The 21424-nt window shown below is 45.2% G+C and overlaps 1 protein-coding gene across 4 annotated transcripts in view; it reads right to left on the reverse strand.

The window, feature by feature from the left end:
• The window catches only part of CD2AP (CD2 associated protein), a 79875-nt gene that overhangs the window by 47799 nt on the left and 10652 nt on the right, over positions 1 to 21424 (reverse strand). The window contains exon 2 of one of the 4 annotated variants that reach the window (XM_077291539.1): positions 3567 to 3727. In XM_077291539.1, the coding sequence (XP_077147654.1) occupies positions 3567 to 3727 (161 nt within the window). Of the gene's footprint in view, positions 1 to 184; positions 501 to 3566; positions 3728 to 21424 lie in introns of those variants that run through there. The other 3 variants (XM_077291541.1, XM_077291540.1, XM_077291542.1) reach the window with 3 other exon arrangements.

The raw sequence follows: 21424 nt of genomic DNA on the forward strand, positions 1-21424 counted from the left end.
CAAATGTGGTTGTACAAAGAACTGGAAAAGCATGGAAATAAAAATACTGCATTAAGGCACAGTCCCCCTATTATAATTGTGGATGCAAAGTGTCCAATGAAATAATTATGTTAATAGGGCGCAGTGTAACGCTTCAGCGACAAACACAGCTCTGCTACATCGTAGACGATACATGCAAGCTTACATTCCTGCCGTGACCCCAGATGACAGGACGAGGGGCCGCTGCTCACCGTTACACGAGGCATCGGATAATCCCAGGGAGCACGGCCCCCACCATTGTTCTGCGTCATGTGTACAATGCCCAGAGAAGGAGACAATAAGCGGCAGCACTCACCGGCTCCAGGGACAGGGACATAGTTGTCGGGCCGCACACGCCCTGCGCTCAGCCTGCCGGCCCACGCCCAGTCATGACACGACTTGTCTGCAGGTAGTGATCCGGGAAGTGATCAGCGTGTGCGAGACCACCACGACTCCTGGCAGTCAGGCTATGCTGGGACTTATAGTTCTACAAAGGAGACTGAGACATAGGTTGCAGGAAAAGGTCTTGCTTTGCTTTTTACAGGTAAGGAAACTTATTGAAGTGGGAGCCCCAGCAGTCAGATCCCCAGCGGTCACCAAGTTATCCCCTATAGTTTGGGATTAGCCCCTTATTAGAGGATCTCCAGGCTGAGAGCACTGATGAGCCGTCCTGTTCTCAGTTCCGGCAGCAGACGAATGGAAACTATATACAAGGTCAGAACAGCGCCACTCTGTGCGGTGGCCGCTCCCCGGTACTGCAGATCATCTCCAATTGAAGTGAATGATAAAATACTGAAATCCTAATTTTTCAGAATAAATAAATGCTTATATGGCTTATGTGGCTGGACAAATACTTTGGCAAAATTTTTGGAAAGAACAGAAAAGAGGCAGAGAGGCAGTATAAAGGCATGGGGGAGGGTGCAAAGGAGCTGCATGTACTGGAGGAGGATGTCACCATTCCAAACATTCACACATTCTGACAGGTAGCATCTAACAGAGTGGGGTCCAGGCAGAGAGTGGAGGAGGGGGCTGCCGGTAGCATCTAACAGAGTGGGGTCCAGGCAGAGAGTGGAGGAGGGGGCTGCCGGTAGCATCTAACAGAGTGGGGTCCAGGCAGAGAGTGGAGGAGGGGGCTGCCGGTAGCATCTAACAGAGTGGGGTCCAGGCAGAGAGTGGAGGAGGGGGCTGCCGGTAGCATCTAACAGAGTGGGGTCCAGGCAGAGAGTGGAGGAGGGGGCTGCCGGTAGCATCTGCACAGAGTGGGGTCCAGGCAGAGAGTGGAGGTGGGGGCTGCCGGTAGCACCTGCACAGAGTGGGGTCCAGGCAGAGAGTGGAGGTGGGGGCTGCCGGTAGCACCTGCACAGAGTGGGGTCCAGGCAGAGAGTGGAGGTGGGGGCTGCCGAAGCACCTGCACAGATTGGGGTCCAGGCAGAGAGTGGAGGAGGGGGCTGCCGAAGCACCTGCACAGAGTGGGGTCCAGGCTGAGAGTGGAGGAGGGGGCTGCCGGTAGCACCTGCACAGAGTGGGGTCCAGGCTGAGAGTGGAGGAGGGGGCTGCCTCCCGGGGCACTTAGGCCTCTGATGCCAAGAACACTGCCAGAAATGTCCCCATCTTATCTGCTTAGCTATTCTAACAATGCCTGCTCTTCCTGCAGTCCCTGGCTTCATCCTGCACGGCTCCTGTTATCCTGCGCAGCCACAAGTCACCACATACTGGAGTCAGACTGAAGTATCAGGGACCCCGCATTATATGTGACCCATATCTCTGTACAGGACACGTAACGGGGGGCACACGGCCCGACCACAGACAGTACTCCCACTCTGTAAGGGAGCTGAGCACAATCAGCACTAATTCAGTACCACACTACATCCCTCTGGGAAGCGGGCATTATCCAACATTAACCCCTTCCCGCCCAATGCCAGGGAGGACGGCACCCGCCCAGCACCAGGGAGGACGGCATTTATTTACCTCACTGGACACCACCAACCTGAGACTGCCAAGAGCCGTCTCGACCATCTTCGTCAGTCCCATAGAGAATTAATGGATCAGTGGTAGACTATGTGTGCACCGCTGCTCCATGACATGATGGAAAGGAGTCTCCTGTTCTGGCGATTGATAGGCGATATGGGGGTGGCAGAGCTGCTCTGCACGTACCCATGGAGCAGTAAGCAACGGTGCATCCATAAGACATGAAGACGGCCGGTGTTCACTGCACACACCAGGATACATGTCAATCAGGACGTCAGAGGAGGAGTTGGACATCATGACTCCTCCATAAAAAGTGACCACCGCTTGACTCCTCACAGGTCGTTAGCACATATACATGGAGCTTTACTCATGAATTCATCACCATTGCAGCATCTTCAAAAACCAGGCAGGTCTGGAAATATTGTCTGATTTTCAGATCAGTCTGCTGCAAGCATCACTGATTAATGCAAAAAAAGAAAAAAATCGTACAATATAAGCGGTTCGCGTGTGACTGAGGACATCTGGATGACATATTTCACTACTGGAAGAAGGGAAAGGGATTCATCCTGTCCTCCGAAATTCCAGAGGTTTATAGCGTCGGAATGAGGTTGGATTACACAGATGAAGGGAGCATCGATCAGCTCAGACTCGGCCGGAGGGCGGCACATTATCGGCCGGAGGGCAGGCACGTTATCGGCCGGAGGGCAGGCACGTTATCGGCCGGAGGGCAGGCACGTTATCGGCCGGAGGGCGGCACATTAGAGTTAGATTAGGTTTCCTTATGACAGGTCATCAGCAGTAGATAAATGAAGGTCCAGCACTGGCCCAACGATCAGCTGTTCTCAGCTCCAAATGTGCACAGCGCCGCACATGGTATAGTGGTCGTTCTCGGTACTGCAGCTCGAACCACATTCACTTCAATAGGAGCTGAGCTGCAGTACCCGAGCACAGCCACTACACAGCGCACGGAGCTGTTCTGTCAAGCGCGGTTCTGGCTGGAAATGACAACAGCTGATTGGCGGGGATAAGGGTTGTCGGACCACCACTGATCTGCTGTCAACGACCTAGCCTCAACATAAGACAGCGATACTGTAGTCTTGAATAACCCCTTCAACTACCTAGAACCAGTTCCAGGCATATTTCTCACCTCCTGAAGACAAGACTGGAGTATCTTAGCCTGATAAAACTAAATAATTAAGAGCCAAATAATATTACGTTATCCAAGATGAAGAGTATTTCGGACAGTGCTTGGACCGAGTAGCGGCAGAGGGCACAGAATACCATAAGCTCCATGTTCTAGCTACCTGCAGCCACCACTAGAGGGAGCGCAGGAGCTTGCTGCATAGTTACACAGTGCACACCATTATAACCAGTACACAGAGAGCTCCCTCTAGTGGTAACTGCAGGCAACCAGAATGGAATACTTGAAATCTCCAGGCCAACAGAAAACTTGCAATAATAATAATAGAACTTGCATCGCTATTAACCCCTTTAAGAGGTCTGTCTTGGGGATAAAACCCCTCAAATATTCAGATACTGAAGAGACAATGTATATTAGATTAAGAGAGGGGGCTACTTACCTTAACAAAGTTATCAGGAAAAGCCCCTCGTTTGCCATTGATCTCCCCTTCCATCCAGCCCTCCTCATCCAGCTTCTTGACGTTCTTGATGATGTCCCCAATCCGCATCGTCAGCTCGTCCTCGTGTACCGCTTCGTAGTCATATTCCACAATGTAGTCAACTGGAAGGACACGAGACAAAGAGGTGACACATTGGCTTACCAGTAGTATCTTCCATCTCCCCAAAATGTGTGGATTTACAAGAAAAATATGGATCATGCGCATATGTTGGAGATGAAGGACCTCAGCCTGGTGTAAAAATCACAGTAGAGGTACAGTATACGTTTCATATATTGCAGCATAAATGCACAGAACATACACTAAATGAGCAAAGGTATATACCCCCTCCATATTACACCAACGTGAGCTTTTTTTTTTTGTCCTCCTGCCCTACACCAACGTGAGCTTTTGACCTCCTTTCCTACACCAACGTGAGTTTTGTTGTTCTTCCATACACTAACGTGAGCTTTTTTGTCCTCCTGCCCTACACTGAGCTTTTGTCCTCTTTCCCTACACCAACATGAGTTTTTTTTGTCCTCCTGCCCTACACCAACATGAGCTTTTTTTTACCTCCTGCCCTACACCAACATGAGCTTTTGTCAGGACTCTGAACATTTTTATTACCTTTTGTGCATTACTACCCTTTTCCAAGATGGCGTGTTTGGTCTCATGTGCACTGTGTCTTCCTACTATAAAACTCCACCCCAGCCATCAGTCTGTGCTAGAGTATTCTGCCTTGCATCCAGCTCCTGACTCTGGTGACTCCCTGGCTATATACCTGCTCCTGTGAACCTGTGTGGTGATCCTGCTACTCTGCTCTGAGTTCCTGCTGCATACACCAGTTTCCAGTAATCCTCCTTCATCTGCTGCTCGTGTTTACTTCCATCTGCATTTGCTGGACATGTAAGCTGTTGCTGCTCTGCTTAAACCTGAGACTATTACCCAGGCCTCCCTGGTTGAGATAAGACATTGCTTGAACTGCCTAATAAGCATATCTATCTGTGTTTGGACTAAAACAAGGACTTATTCGTGTCAAGTATCCTCAAGAATAACTGTGCTTCATAGACTTTCTGCTTGTTTGCATTTTCCTCTGAAGTTCCCTAGACTGCTAAGCTGCGTTTAATATTTGCACCAAGTGTTGTGGACTTGAGTTTCTCTCTGCACCTGTTTGAATCACCGTGTGATAATATAGACTTCACCACTTATAAAACTGTGTCCTGTAGTTGTCTTGTTCCACGCAAAGAGTCTCCTAAGTTATCCCCTATAATTACAGCTTTTTTGTCCTCCAGCCCTACAGTGTGAGCTTTTTTGACCTCCTGCCCTACACCGTGAGCTTTTTTGTCCTCCTGCCCTACACCAACGTGAGCTTTTTTGTCCTCCAGCCCTACAGAGTTTTTTTGTCCTCCAGCCCTACACTGTGAGCTTTTGTCCTCCAGCCCTACACCAACGTGAGTTTTTGTTGTCGTTCTTCCCTACACTAACGTCAGCTTTTTTGTCCTCCTTCCATACACCATCGTGGCTTTTTTTTGTCCTCCTGCCCTACACCAACGTGAGCTTTTTTGTCCTCCTGCCCTACACCAACGTGAGCTTTTTTGTCCTCCTGCCTTACACCGCTTTTTGTCCTCCTGCCTTACACCAACGTGAGCTTTTTTTGTCCTCCTGCCCTACACCAACGTGAGCTTTTTGTCCTCCTGCCTTACACCAACGTGAGCTTTTTTTGTCCTGCCCTACACCAACGTGAGCTTTTGTCCTCCTGCCCTACACCAACATGAGCTTTTTTTGTCCTCCTGCCCTACACCAACGTGAGGTTTTTTTACCTCCTGCCCTACACCAACGTGAGCTTTTTGTCCTCCTTCCTACACCAATGTGAGCTTTTTTGCCCTACACGGAGTTTTTTTTTTACCTCCTGCCCAACACCATCGTGAGCTTTTTTGACCTCCTGATCTACATCCATAAGAATTAAAAAGGAACACACCAGTGATTTTTACTATTTGCCTCTTTGTTAGGTATCATTGGCGTAACTGTCTAAAGTGGTGACATACTCTCCGGTGCCTCCTCCTACTGGTTTTGGCGGTGCTCCGGTTCCACGTGACCACATCTGTAACCTGCAGTACCACCGTGAGGAGCAGCGGTTACTCTCTCGATGTAAGTCAATGAGGCTGTCATGGTGCCGCAGCAGAGCGCCGGTGATACCGGTGAGTACGTTACTACCTGCACAGATGACACTGACACACGATCGCTAAAAAGGGCCAGATGGAAAACCCAAATTAAATGATGAGTGTCCCAATACTTTCCCCCATACAGCGCACTGCCAATGTCTCGCCATGGCTCAGCAGCCATTATATTGTGGCTAGTGCTGGCAGTAACGTGGCTCATGACCGTGAACTGTAGGCGTCTCGTAGAAAGCCGAGCCCCAGACAAGGAGCTGGAAGACGATCACAAGTCCGGCTCCTCTGTTCTTACTTCAAAGAGTCGCCAGCAGGAAATGGCTTCCTTTATATCATAAGAAACACGTTGTGTCGGCCTCACACTCAGGCTGCACATTATATGTCTATCGACCAGGCATTATCGCCACCGTGAGGCTGAGGAATTCCAGAGATAATCAGTACGTACCCTGCGCCATTTATAATACCGATGTATGGGGTCTGGATGTGACCACTACATCTGGGACTAGTCCTGGGTCATCTCCATTCATAGAGGGGAGACCCTGATCACCTCCAGTTGTCATCCATTTGCAACAGATACAGTAATAAAAAAAAACAAACATGGAAAAATGGATGCAAAATGGAAATACAAGATTTTGTTTTTTTATTTTTTTGGCTGATGCATCTTTAAAAAGAAAAATGGATCAGTTTAAAAAGGACACTTTGCATTTTGCAGCCATTTATGCGCCATTTATTACAGGCATTTCTGAACATTTTTACTGTTCCGGGAAGTTGCAGTGCTAAAAAGATGGAAATCATGAATAGACGAACAGCAGAAAAAAAAATTATAATACACACACACAGCGGGTGAAATAAGTATCGAACACGTCACCAATTTTCTAATTAAATCTATTTCTAAAAGGTGCTATTGACATGAAATTCTCACCAGATGTCGGTATCGACCCATCCAATCCACACAGGGAAAGAAATCACCATAGATGTCCATAAATTACCGTAACTTATGTGTGTGTATTAATGAGAAAACACAGGGTAAAAAGTATTGAACACCAAAAAAGAGAGTTGCAAAAAGCCATGGAAAATCCTGACACTAGCTGAAATCTAGCAGTAATTGAAAAAATACTGCCACTTAGTGACAAATAATATCAGCTGGTACGGCCTATGAAAAGGTGTCTCATTACCAAGCAGCCACACAAGAAACATCTCATGATTGGTAAAACTAGTGAGCTGTCTCAAAACCTTTGCAGCCTTATTGCTGCAAAACGTACCAATGGCATTACCGGTAGTTAGAGAAGAATTTCTAAACTACTGAAGGTTCCAGTGAGCACTGTTGGGTATATTATCTGGAAGAGAAAAGAACATAATTTCACCATAAACCAGCCACGATCAGGCGCTGCCCACAAGATTTCAGATAGAGGACTGAAAAGAATTATCAGAAGAGTTGTCCAAGAGCCAAAGACTATCTGTGGAGAGCTACAGACTTGGAATCAGTAGGTAGATTTGTTTCAGAGAAAACAGTAAGTAATGCACTCAATTTCTATGGCCTGTATGCACGCTCACCAGGGAAGACTCAATTGCTGAACAAAAGAGCATGCTCAAGCGCATTTCCAGTTTGCTCACAACATTTATACAAGCCTGTGAGATATTGAGAGAATACAGTCTGGTCAGATGAGCCCAAAATTGGACTCTTTGGATGCCATAATACACACCGTGTTTGGAGGACAAAATACCCTGCATATCACCCTAAAACACCATACCAACAGTGAAGCCTGGAGGTGGGAACATCATGGTGTGGGGCTGTTTTTCAACATACAGCACTGGCAAACTTCAAGTATGAAGGAAGGATGAAAGGACAAACGTACCAAGACATTCTTGATAAAAAAATCTGCTGCCATCACCCAGGATAACGAAGATGAAACGAGGGTGGACATTTCAGCAAGACAATGATCCCAAACACACAACTGAGGAATTGGTTTCAGAGAGAGAGAAAATAAAGGTTCAAGCCGATCACCGGACCTGAATCCAATAGAAAATGTATGGAAGGAACTAAAGCTCAGTTCATAGAAGGAGTTGACGGGACCTTCAGGGTGTGAAGAGTGTGTGTGTGTGTGTGTGTGTGTGTGTGTGTGTGTGTGTGTGTGTGTGTGTGTGTGTGTGTGTGTGTGTGTGTGTGGAAGAATAGGCCAAAATCACACCTGAGCAATGCCTGTGACTAGTTTCTCCATCCAGGAGGAGCCTTGAAGCTGTCACCACCAACAAAGGCTTTTATCCGAAGTACCAATTAAATTTCAGTAAGCGTGTTCAAAACTTTTTCCCGGTGTCACTTATTATTACATATAACTTAATTTATGGATATCTACACTTTGATTTCTTTGCCTGAGTGGATTGCACGGGTCGTTATGGACATCTGGTGAGCATTTCATGCCAATAGCACCTTTACAAATAGATTTATTTAGGAAATTGTTGACGTATTCAATACTTATTTCACCCGCTGGCTAAAAAAACAAACAAATAGCAGATGGAAAGTAGGCAACCAGGTGACATTTCATGTCACTTCCGTTCCTGTTCTGATGAATGGATTGTTTATGGGAATGTTTTATTTCCATTTTTATCCCTTGAGAACAGAGGCGATCCATCGCAATCACCGGAGCTCACCAAATTTGCAGTGGAAATGTCGGCGAGAAAGCGAAAGACTGGGAAAAACGAAGTCTGCTTCTAGCAAAACCGAAATTCCCAGCACCCACGTGCCTTAGCAGCATCACCAGAAACATCACCCAGATCACTTCTTCATTTTCTATCTACGGTTCCTTTGCATTCATCTTTTTTAGATCATAAGAGACATGAATGGCTGTAGCACTAGGAATACTAGTAAGGACGCGAGCGACTCCGCTGTGACCGCCTGTGACCTGTGCGGAGCGCGCCGGCCGGGCACAGAGGAAGTCACACAGGACGGCAAACACCGGGCTCAGCAAGTTTCACTTCATCCCATCTTTATAGATCGTGCCATTGCAATGGCTGCAAAGAATAAAAAATGTGTTTGCTAACAATGAGGACGGAGCAGGGAAGTGCGGATCATTCCACCTGGTCCCTGCGCTCGGCCGCACCGCTGTGAGCTGCGCTACTGGCCGGCGGCTTACCTCTATAAATGCAAAAGAAGAAATCTGCCACCACGCTTCCCCCGATGCCCAAACCATCGCAATCTCTGCACGGTCACACCGCGCTCACAATATGGGGGGCAGGAATTTCCAGGATACATAAAAGGTGGATAAAGATAATAAACTTGAAATAAATGTCTGAGGAAACACGTCAGCGAGGCGACATGTGCTGCCCATCTGGGACTTGTACACAGAAGCCAAACGCAGAGCGGCAAAGTCAAGAAAACTGGGAATTCTTAGAAAATTCCAATAAAATAAAAACATTATTTGACAACAGTTACCCATCAGCATTAGGATGAGGAAAATAGCAGGAAAAGTACCGGGATCTTACTGCAACAAGATGCTAGTCAAGGTAAAGGTGTTTTAAAAAATATTAACTTTTTTTTTTTACATCTTCCATATTTCTTTCTATATATTTAGAAAGTAATTAAAAATCATAACACACAGGATTATAATGACTAACATCTCTATATACAGCGGATAACACAGGATCCACCATTCACAATAGGTGATGTCACAGCTCACCTCCCCCTCCTTTAGAATTACTGATTATACCTCTATATACAGTAGATAACACAGGATCCACCATTCACAATAGGTGATGTCACAGCTCACCTCCTCCTCCTGTACAATGACTGATAACACCTCTATATACAGTAGATAACACAGGATCCACCATTCACAATAGGTGATGTCACAGCTCACCTCCTCCTCCTGTACAGTGACTGATAACATCTCTATATACAGTAGATAACACAGGATCCACCATTCACAGGATCCACCATTCACAATAGGTGATGTCACAGCTCACCTCCTCCTCCTGTACAGTGACTGATAACATCTCTATATACAGTAGATAACACAGGATCCACCATTCACAGGATCCACCATTCACAATAGGTGATGTCACAGCTCACCTCCTCCTGTACAGTGCCTGATAACATGTCTATATACAGTAGATAACACAGGATCCACCATTCACAATAGGTGATGTCACAGCTCACCTCCTCCTCCTGTACAGTGACTGATAACACCTCTATATACAGTAGATAACACACGATCCACCATTCACAATAGATGTCACAGCTCACCTCCTCCCCCTGTACAATGACTGATAACGCCTCTATATACAGTAGATAGCACAGGATCCACCATTCACAATAGGTGATGTCACAGCTCACCTCCTCCCATTCCCCTACATTTTCACAGATAAGAGTTTTACAGATGCGGTGATACTACATATTTACTTTTTTTTTTTATTGGTGAAAGGGAGAGACACAAACATTAGGCAGCGACTTCCTGACAATTATCTGGAGGCAATGATGCATCATGTTGCTAAATCAGGACAGTGTTGTGCAAGTGTCAGGAGTGACAGCAGAAAGCTCACTATACATTAGTGAATGCATAGAATAGCGCCTCACTACACACCGGCAGGAGAGAGCCAGGAGGGCAAGGAGAGCGGAGACAGACACCCGTACTCCAGGGTTCTGCTGGCACCAATGGGAGTATCAGAGCTGCGTCCTCCCCACTGCTCTCACACTGGCAAGGTTACTGGGAACATAGTGTGAACTGGTTTCAGACCTCAGTATGCAGAACAGGGAGGTTCTGGGTGTGGACACATCAGCATTGTGCAAAGGGACTTTTCAGGAACAATTGTGGCCATTACCATAAATTAAGACTCGTCATCACATAATGACCACAAACCACAATAATAATGTGCAACATAAAGCTACGGTATATCAGTTTACTACAGTCAGTATTATACCCCAGAGCTGCACTCACTATTCTGCTGGTGCAGTCACTGTGTACATACATTACTGATCCTGAGTTACATCATGTATTATACCCCAGAGCTGCACTCACTATTCTGCTGGTGCAGTCACTGTGTACATACATTACATTACTGATCCTGAGTTACATCCTGTATTATACCCCAGAGCTGCACTCACTATTCTGCTGGTGCAGTCACTGTGTACATACATTATATTACTGATCCTGAGTTACTTCCTGTATTATACTCCAGAGCTGCACTCACTAATCTGCTGGTGCAGTCACTGTGTACATACATTACTGATCCTGAGTTACATCCTGTATACCGCAGAGCTGCACTCACTATTCTGCTGGTGCAGTCACTGTGTACATACATTACTGATCCTGAGTTACACCCTGTATTATACCCCAGAGCTGCACTCACTATTCTGCTGGTGCAGTCACTGTGTACATACATTACTGATCCTGAGTTACACCCTGCATTATACCCCAGAGCTGCACTCACTATTCTGCTGGTGCAGTCACTGTGTACATACATTACTGATCCTGAGTTACACCCTGTATTATACCCCAGAGCTGCACTCACTATTATGCTGGTGCAGTCACTGTGTACATACATTACTGATCCTGAGTTACCTCCTGTATTATACCCCAGAGCTGCACTCACTATTCTGCTGGTGCAGTCACTGTGTACATACATTACATTACTGATCCTGAGTTACATCCTGTATTATACCCCAGAGCTGCACTCACTATTCTGCTGGTGCAGTCACTGTGTACATACATTACTGATCCTGAGTTACATCCTGTATTATACCCCAGAGCTGCACTCACTATTCTGCTGGTGCAGTCACTGTGTACATACATTACTGATCCTGAGTTACATCCTGTATTATACCCCAGAGTTGCACTCACTATTCTGCTGGTGCAGTCACTGTGTACATACATTACATTACATTACTGATCCTGAGTTACATCCTGTATTATACCCCAGAGCTGCACTCACTATTCTGCTGGTGCAGTCACTGTGTACATACATTACTGATCCTGAGTTACCTCCTGTATTATACCCCAGAGCTGCACTCACTATTCTGCTGGTGCAGTCACTGTGTACATACATTACTGATCCTGAGTTACATCCTGTATTATACCCCAGAGCTGCACTCACTATTCTGCTGGTGCAGTCACTGTGTACATACATTACATTACTGATCCTGAGTTACATCCTGTATTATACCCCAGAGCTGCACTCACTATTCTGCTGGTGCAGTCACTGTGTACATACATTACATTACTGATCCTGAGTTACATCCTGTATTATACCCCAGAGCTGCACTCACTATTCTGCTGGTGCAGTCACTGTGTACATACATTACATTACATTACTGATCCTGAGTTACATCCTGTATTATACCCCAGAGCTGCACTCACTATTCTGCTGGTGCAGTCACTGTGTACATACATTACATTACTGATCCTGAGTTACATCCTGTATTATACCCCAGAGCTGCACTCACTATTCTGCTGGTGCAGTCACTGTGTACATACATTACTGATCCTGAGTTACATCCTGTATTATACCCCAGAGCTGCACTCACTATTCTGCTGGTGCAGTCACTGTGTACATATATAACACAAGGTGTCGGCAGACAGCTATTGGATGTGTTTTTCGCCAGCATAACTTTCAGAAATTCTCTAATATTAACACCAGTGGGTAACGTAGCAGGATTTTCCGTGTGTACATGGAAAATAAATTATTTTAAGTAGTTATCACAAATTCACTGACACTGGCCTGAAAACTTAGGGGTGAGCATTAGAGATCCTCATTAGCGGCAGCAGTATTGATGAGCGGCAGTCACATACGCCTTCGGTTACAGACCGCGGTCATTCTGCAGGCAGTACGCATCCTCATGACTGGGGGGCTCCGCGCTATCACAGGTCGGTGGTCTCACAAGACTCCGTCAATAACAATGGTATATTTTCAGAATGCTTGTCAAAGGGAGAGAGCGAGACAGCGACATTTCTTCTCGTGGGTAAAATGGAATGGAAGCACTTGGAGTAGCACTTACAGCGTGGGGCCTACAGGTGGCACAAGAAGAAGATACTCCTGAAATGGTAAATTATGGTATATCTGTGGTATAATCTATCATGGAGGTCTGACCGCGGGGTCCTTAGAGATCCCAGGAACAGGGCTCTGGTTCCCAAAAATGGCTCTCCGCAGAGCCCAATCTTGCATGGAGTCTAGGTGTCCACGCTTGATCTCCACTCCAGTCTATGGGGCGGTCAGAGAAAGGCAAGTGGGAATACTAATTTTGGGAATAATTTTCTCCTGTGTGTGGCACAAAAAGCCCTAAAGGAGCGAAGAACAAGTGGGGGCGATGTAAATTTAAGGAGCCAAAATCAGGACTGAAAGACGTTATCGTGGTGACCTGAGCCGGATGGAGAACAAAAGAAACGTGAAGGACCAGTTGTAGAATAAGCGCCAGTCACTGGATATTCATCATAAAGGAACTAAAGAGAGCCTAGAGATACCAGTCTGGTTTACTCTCCCATTAGTTGTGTAGTCCTGCCTATCTAGTCTACAGCAGCATAACAGACCCGTCACCCAGAAAATGACATTTCTGATATTTCCAGCAGGGCCGGATGACAATTGTTGTATACTGTGTAGAGCTTCATGGCTGGGGAAATCGTAAAATTAGCACTTTTTTTTTTGACAATGAGATTCATTAATTGTAGCAACATGATAGTGTAATAAACATGCAAAGCGCCATGAATAAATGGCGCTATAATAATAAAAATGGAGCAGTGCGCCACCCAGTGGAAGCAATACTTATTTTCAGCTGTAGCCCGGGGAGTAGTCTCAGGCACCTATTATACAGCCTCGTCTCCTCCGCTTTCTTTGCCTTTTACAGGGGTCATGCTTACCGAAAACATAGGGCTGCTAAGAATACTGCCGTCCTCCCATACGCATGAAGGTCTCCCATTGTGTGGATGGGTCTGGTGCCCCGCGCTCAGTGTTTACCTGCGCTGCCCCTCCCTACCCCGGCAGCCACAGGTATGTGCAACTCCACCAGCTGATGTTTAGCAAACAGATGCCCCACACATGGCGGCGTCACAGGCAGAAAGAACAAGGAAACTGGAGAGGAACCCAATACCACCTCATGGAGGCATCAGATAAACTAGCACTAAACCAGCGCAGCCGAACATAGCAGGGAGTGAGGGGGAAAGCAATCAAAGCCATGAGGCCAAAGGCAAAAAGCAAGCAAGGAGCGGGCGTGGAGGCCAAAGCAAAAAGCAACGAGAGGGCGAGGAGGCCAAAGGCAAAAAGCAACGAGAGGGCGAGGAGGCCAAAGGCAAAAAGCAACGAGAGGGCGAGGAGGCCAAAGGCAAAAAGCAACGAGAGGGCGAGGAGGCCAAAGGCAAAAAGCAACGAGAGGGCGAGGAGGCCAAAGGCAAAAAGCAACGAGAGGGCGAGGAGGCCAAAGGCAAAAAGCAACGAGAGGGCGAGGAGGCCAAAGGCAAAAAGCAACGAGAGGGCGAGGAGGCCAAAGGCAAAAAGCAACGAGAGGGCGAGGAGGCCAAAGGCAAAAAGCAACGAGAGGGCAAGGAGGCCAAAGGCAAAAAGCAACGAGAGGGCGAGGAGGCCAAAGGCAAAAAGCAATGAGAGGGCGAGGAGGCCAAAGGCAAAAAGCAATGAGAGGGCGAGGAGGCCAAAGGCAAAAAGTAATGAGCAGGCGAGGAGGCCAAAGCAAAAAGCAATGAGCGGGCGAGCAGACCAAAGCAAAAAGAAATGAGAGGGCGAAGAGGCCAAAGCAAAAAGCAAGCAGCAGATGTAAAGCACAGCCCAAAATTAAGAAGCAAGTGCAGAGGCAAAAGCAAAAAGCAAAAAAGCGGGCAAGGAGGTCAAACCAAAAAACAAGCAGCTGAGGGCAACAAGGCCAAACCAAAAAAGGGAGCAATGAGCAAAAGGATAGGAGGGGTTGGAATAATAGGACAACACAGGGCAAAGAAAGGGACAGAAGACAGGAGTGAGCCATACACCATGAAAGAGCTAAAGAAGAACAGTACCAGCAGAGAATTTAGGTATTTTTTGCTTTCTACAAACCTGGAAACCAGGAGAAAGTGACAATCCAGAGCTGTAGTGAAAAGCCTCCTGTAATCCTTCTGCCTTTCTCAACACTGATGGCGGCCCTTATCTTCTGCAGCCTTTGCCCTCTTTGCCGAATAGGTGTGTAGTTCGGCAGCGTCCTCACATGATCCAGGTAAATACAATTACTGAGCTCACTTCTTCCAAAGTCTACAATTTATACACCAGTCTCAAAGTCTCAGTCATCACAGGATCAATACCTTCCTGAGCGACAACTCCCATGTACAGAGGTTTTCAGGATACAGAAAAGTTTAGTCAATGCCAAAAGGTGGCCGGAGGCTCACGAAAGGACTGACACGAGGCACCGAACTGATACCACTACCCCAGAAAAAGTAATATTTGGGCAATTATACACGCTCTGATAATTTTGACCAAGGTTTCACACCTTAGTTAGCCTGTTGTTACTTTCACCATCATCGTTGGGAAAGGCCAGATGATGGAAATTTCCCAGCTTTAGAAAAACCCAGCCTCCTCCAACCTTGTGCCAAAAAACAGCAGCTATGGGTTCTTTTAAGCAGCTGTCTAGCACTCCGAAAATGAAAATGGTGGAGGCCCACAAAGCAGGGGAAGTATACACTGTGTGCAGAATTATTAGGCAAGTTGTATTTTAGAGGATTATTTTTATTATTGATCAACAACTTTGTTCTCAATCAACCCAAAAGACTCATAAATATCAAAACTTTATATTTTTGGAAGTTGGAGTGGGTTTTTTTTAGATTTGGCTATATTAGGAGGATATCTGTTTGTGCAGGTAACTATTACTGTGTAGAATTATTAGGCAACTTAATAAAAACCAAATATATTCCCATCTCACTTGTTTATTTTCACCAGGTAAACCAATATAACTGCACAAAATTTAGAAATAAACATTTCTGACATGCAAAAACAAAACCCCAAAAAATGAGTGACCAATATAGTCACCTTTCTTTATGATGACACTCAACAGCCTTCCATCCATAGATTCTGTCAGTTGCTTGATCTGTTTATGACCAACATTGCGTGCAGCAGCCACCACAGCCTCCCAGACACTGCTCCGAGAGGTGGACTGTTTTCCCTCCCTGTAGATCTCACATTTTATGAGGGACCACGGGTTCTCTATGGGGTTCAGATCAGGTGAACAAGGGGGCCATGTCATTATTTTTTCTTCTTTGAGACCTTTACTGGCCAGCCACGCTGTGGAGTAGTTGGAGGCATGTGATGGAGCATTGTCCTGCATGAAAATCATGTTTTTCTTGAACGATACCGACTTCTTCCTGTACCACTGCTTGAAGAAGTTGTCTTCCAGAAACTGGCAGTAGGTCTGGGAGTGGAGCTTCACTCCATCCTCAACCCGAAAAGGTCCCACAAGTTCATCTTTGATGATCCCAGCCCATACCAGTACCCCACCTCCACCTTGCTGGTGTCTGAGTCGGAGTGGAGCTCTCTGCCCTTTACTGATCCAGCCTCTGGCCCATCAAGAGTCACTCATTTCATCAGTCCATAAAACCTTTGAAAAGTCAGCCATAAGATATTTCTTGGCCCAGTCTTGATGTTTTATCTTATGTTTCTTGTACAAAGGTGGTCGTTTTTCAGCCTTCCTTACCTTGGCCATGTCCCTGAGTATCACACACCTTGTGCTTTTTGTTACTCCAGTAACATTGCAGCTCTGAAATATGGCACAACTGGTGGCAAATGGCATCTTGGCAGCTTCGCGCTTGATTTTCCTTAATTCATGGGCAGTTATTTTGCGCCTTTTTTGCCCAACACGCTTCCTGTTAGCTATTTGCCATGAAACGCTTGATTGTTCGGTGATCACGCTTCAAAAGTTTGGCAATTTCAAGACTGCTGCATCCCTCTGCAAGACATCTCACAATTTTGGACTTTTCAGAGCCCGTCAGATCTCTCTTCTGACCCATTTTGCCAAAGGAAAAGAAGTTGCCTAATAATTAAGCACACCTTATATAGGGTTTTGATGTCATTAGACAACACCCCTCCTCATTACAGAGATGCACATGACCCGATTTACTTAATTGGTAGTTGGCTCTCAAGCCTGAACAGCTTGGAGTAGGACAACGTGTATAAAAAGTATCATGTGATCAAAATACAACTTGCCTAATAATTCTGCACACAGTGTATAAAAAGACAGCAAAGCGTTTTCAAGTTGCCCTTTCCTCAGTTCAAAATATAATTAAGAAATGGCAATTACCAGGAATAGGAGTTGAAGATAAGGTCTGGAAGACCAAGCAAAATTTCATTGAGCGCTGCTCGTAGGATTGCTACAGATGCAAATCAGAACCCCTCGCCTGACTGCAAAAGACCTTCAGAAAGATTTAGCAGACTCTGGTGTTTTGGTACATTGTTCTTCTGTTCAGAGACACCTGCACAAATATGGCCTTCAAGGAATAGTCATGAGAAGAAAACCTCTCCTGCTTCCTCACCAAAAAATTCAGGAGTCAGAAGTATGAAAAAGAACATATAAACAAGCCTGATGCATTTTGGAAACAAGTCCTGTGGACCAATGAAGTTAAAATAGAACTCTTTATTTAGCCATAATAATCAAAAAGGTATGTGTGGAGAAAAAAAAAAAGAAAAAGAGCATAGAATTTCAGAAAAAGAACATCTCACCAACCATTAAGCATGGGGGTGGATCAATCATGCTTTGGGGTTGTGTTGCAGCCAATGGTATGGGGAACATTTCACTGGTAGAGGGAAGAATGGATTCAATTAAATTTCAACAAATTCTTGCTGCAAACATAACACCATCTGTAAAAAGGCTGAAGGTGAAAAGAGGATGGCTATGATCCTAAACATACATCAAAATCCGCAGTGAACAACCTCAAATGGCAGAAGCTGAAGGTTTTACAATGGCCCTCAGTCCCCTGATCTGAATATCATTGAAAATCTGTGGCTAGTCCTCAAAACAGCAGAGCATGCAAGACGCCCCAGGAATCTCACAGAACTGGTAACATTTATGTAAATCCAAAACAAGAATGTAAAGACTGTTGGCTGGCTACAAAAAGCATTTGCAAACTGTGATACTTGCAAAAGTAGGTGATACTAGGTACTACTAACCATGCAACTTTTGCAATTGGCCCATTTTTCTTTTTGCAATTTTTAAAATGTAAAACGTGAAAATATATACAGTAGGGAAAATAATTATTTGAAACACTGACGATTTCGGCAGATTAGGCCCCTCCAGGACCCTGAAATGCTTCTCACCAATCCATTCCTTAGCTGCCCTGGCTGTGTGTTTCGGGTCATTATCAGGCTGGAAGACCCAGCCACAAGCCATCGTCAATGCTCTTACTGAAGGAAGGAGATTGTTGGCTAAAATCTAGCGATGCATGACTCGATTCATCCTCCCTTCAATACAGTGGAGTCCTACTGTCCCCTTTGCAGAAAAGCACCTCCAAAGTATTATGGTTCCCCTGCATTCTTCACAGTTGGGACGGTGTTATTGGGGTTATACTCCTCCTCCTTCCCTCAAATACGGCGAGTGCAGTTGATACCAAAAAGTTCAATTTTGGCCTCATCTGACCAAATGACCTTCTCCCATGCCTCCTCTGCATCATCCAGATGGTCATTGGTGAACGTCAGACGGGTCTGGACATGTGCTGGTGTGAGCAGGGGGACCTATGTGACCTGCAGGATTTAATCCATGACGGCATAGTGTGTTACTAACGGTAATATTTGAGACTGTGGTCCCAGATCACTTCAGGTCATTGACCAGATACTCCTGTGTAGTTCTGGACTGATTCCTGACCGCTCTCAGAATCATCCTTATACCATGAGGCGAGATCTTGCGTGAAGCCCCAGACCGAGGAATATTGACAGTCATCGTGTTTCTTCCATTTTCTTATAATTGTGCCAACAGTTGTTGCCTTCTCACCAAGCTGCTTGCCTACTGTCCTGTAGCCCATCCCAGCCTTGTGCAGGTATACATTTTTGTCCCTGGTATCCTTAGACAGCTCTTTGGTCTTGGCCATGGTGGACAAGTTGGAATGTGATTGAGTGTGTGGACAGGTGTATTTTATACAGGTAACGAGATCAAACAGGTGTAATTAATACAGGTAATGAGTGCAGAATAGGAGGGTTTCTTAAAGAAAAAACTAACAGGTCTGTGAGAGCCAGAATATAAGCTGGTTGGTCGGTGATCAAATACTTATTTCATGCAATAAATACTTATTTTCCTCATTGTATAGATTTTTTTTTGCCAAAGGAGATGTGTCATCTGCAACTTTAGCCCTTTTAGAGATCATTTCATCTTCAAGTTGCTTAACCGGTCACTATAACAGTTATTTTGACCAGGGGTGCCCAAACTTTTACATGCCACGGTATACTATGGAAACAGAAAAAGTGATCAAGTACGAAGCGAATTCAGGACCAACAAGTCACATCTTGTACGGACAAATCACAGGGGGGGATGGCTGGAGTGAAGGAATCATGCAGACATCACATAGCAGTGTCTGGCAGTGGCGGACAAGGAACTACGAGATTTATACAGGCCGAGAGTTTCCGATACACAGTTTTATTAACAAATAAATCAAAATAAAATGAAAAAGTAAAAGGGATTCATAAAGGATTATCTAGGCCTTTTGGTGACTACTTGTATAAACCCATGTATTATAAACAGGGTAAAGAGATAAGCAGAGTACCGCGTTATAGGCAATGCTACATGGGAAATAAACATGCAAATCAGGTCTCTTCATTCCGTGAAAGAACCATCCTGCAAGCACCTTCTGGGAGGGATCTCCCCTGCACCTAAGCCCCCCATCCACTTTTCCCCTGGTCGTAGTGGAAGGCTTGTGATAGGGATGGACACTGACTTCTGGGGAAGCTTCCTCCACTAGGTGGTCCTTTCTTCTGCACATATTACAAGTTAGGCTATGTCCACATAGATTTATTTGTCTTTGAGGGGGATCATCCCTAAAATTCGCCTGGAAATCAGGTTAAAAAAAAAAAAAAAAAAAAAACACACTTGGAAAAACTCTTCATAATCATTTCTACTTTTTAAATTTTCCTGTAGAAAGGTCACTTCTTCGAAGAGCATCCTGATAGAATCTGCTCCAACATCTCATCACAAGTCTTCCACAAAGACTTCAGGAGATTAAAAAAAAAATAATTAAAAAAAAACAAAACAAAAAAAAAAAAACAACTCTTCAAAACGGTTTCTGGACAAAAACTCCAGAGATGGATCATCTATTCTGAAGCAGTTTCTGAAGAAAAAAAACTTTTGAACATCCCAAAAACTCAACATAGCAGAAAAGTGAAGTTACTGCAAAGTTCAATTTTTTTCCTCCCGTTTTCTGCATCCATCTCCTCAGCAGATCTATGCGTCTCTACGATAAACCCAATTTTGCCGTCACAGGCGGCAGATTTTTATTTTATTTTTTTAGAAATATCTCTCATGCTTACTTCGGAAATGAGCCTATTCCAATGAACAGTCAGAATTTTCAGTGTTAGACAGACAGCAAAATTAGGGGTTTAGCGGCCACCACTAGGGGAACTCTTCCCGTTTCTTCTGCGGCTCCTATTCCATACAGTGAAGTGCAGCGCTGCGGTGAGCGTCCATCTCAGCCGCTATTCCCAGTACACAATACCACTCCCCAGAGTAATAGCTGATATGCGCTCATCTAATGCACGCCGTGATGAAGCACGCACGGCACTTACAGTCAATTTACATCTAGACATCGTCTTCATGAAGTATTCAGTAACTTCGACACCACGTTCCTTGCACTAATTGAATCATTCTCCGAGAAATCCAACTGCCAGTTTCTCGTTATGCAAGACGTCACATCATACCGCAGCCCCGTGCTGAACAACATGATGCAAGATATGGAGCCCAATGCTCTGCAGCCCAGTGCCCCTTATCCGAGCTGCCAGTCCATGCCAGCAGAATTACAAATACAGCTCTGGAGGTCAAGAGTTTTAATAGACAACAGGGAGAAATGCAACATTCTAAATCTGGGAAAGAAAAATGAAAATTACATCTATAGAATGGGAGGAATAGAACTAAGCAACAGCAAAAAGACTTGGGTATGATAAAAGATCGCAGACTGCACAGAAGTCAACAGTGTGATGCAGCAGCAAAAAAGGCAAATGCAATTCTGGGATGTATGAAGAGAAGCATAGAGTCTAGATCAGGTGAAGTAATTATCCCCTCTACTCCTCCTTGGTCAGGCCACATCATCTGGAATACTGTGTCCAGTTCTGGGAACCACATTTTAAAGATATTGAAAAACTAGAGCAAGTTCAGAGAAGAGCGACCAGAATGGTGAGCAGACTACAAAGTATGTCCTACGAGGAACAGATAAAGGATCTGGGAATGTTTAGCTTGGAAAAAAAAAAAAAAAAAAGGCTAAGAGGAGACTTAATAGCTGTCTATAAATATCTGAAGGGCTGTCACAGTAGCAAAGGAGTACACAGCGTGGTAGTAAGGAAACAATGGTATTAAATATAATGATAAAACACGTAAATACTACCAAGAAGCTGGACTAGTTTTTCAGTATGTATAGGGACAGTCGGAAACTGAAATCTAAACAACACTCGAAAGCAACAAAAGACGACCAAGCAGTCCAATAATGTTGATTTTTATTAATATAAAAT

The sequence above is a fragment of the Ranitomeya variabilis genome, chromosome 2 (assembly GCF_051348905.1).
Source record: "Ranitomeya variabilis isolate aRanVar5 chromosome 2, aRanVar5.hap1, whole genome shotgun sequence".
NCBI classification, from domain to species: domain Eukaryota; kingdom Metazoa; phylum Chordata; class Amphibia; order Anura; family Dendrobatidae; genus Ranitomeya; species Ranitomeya variabilis.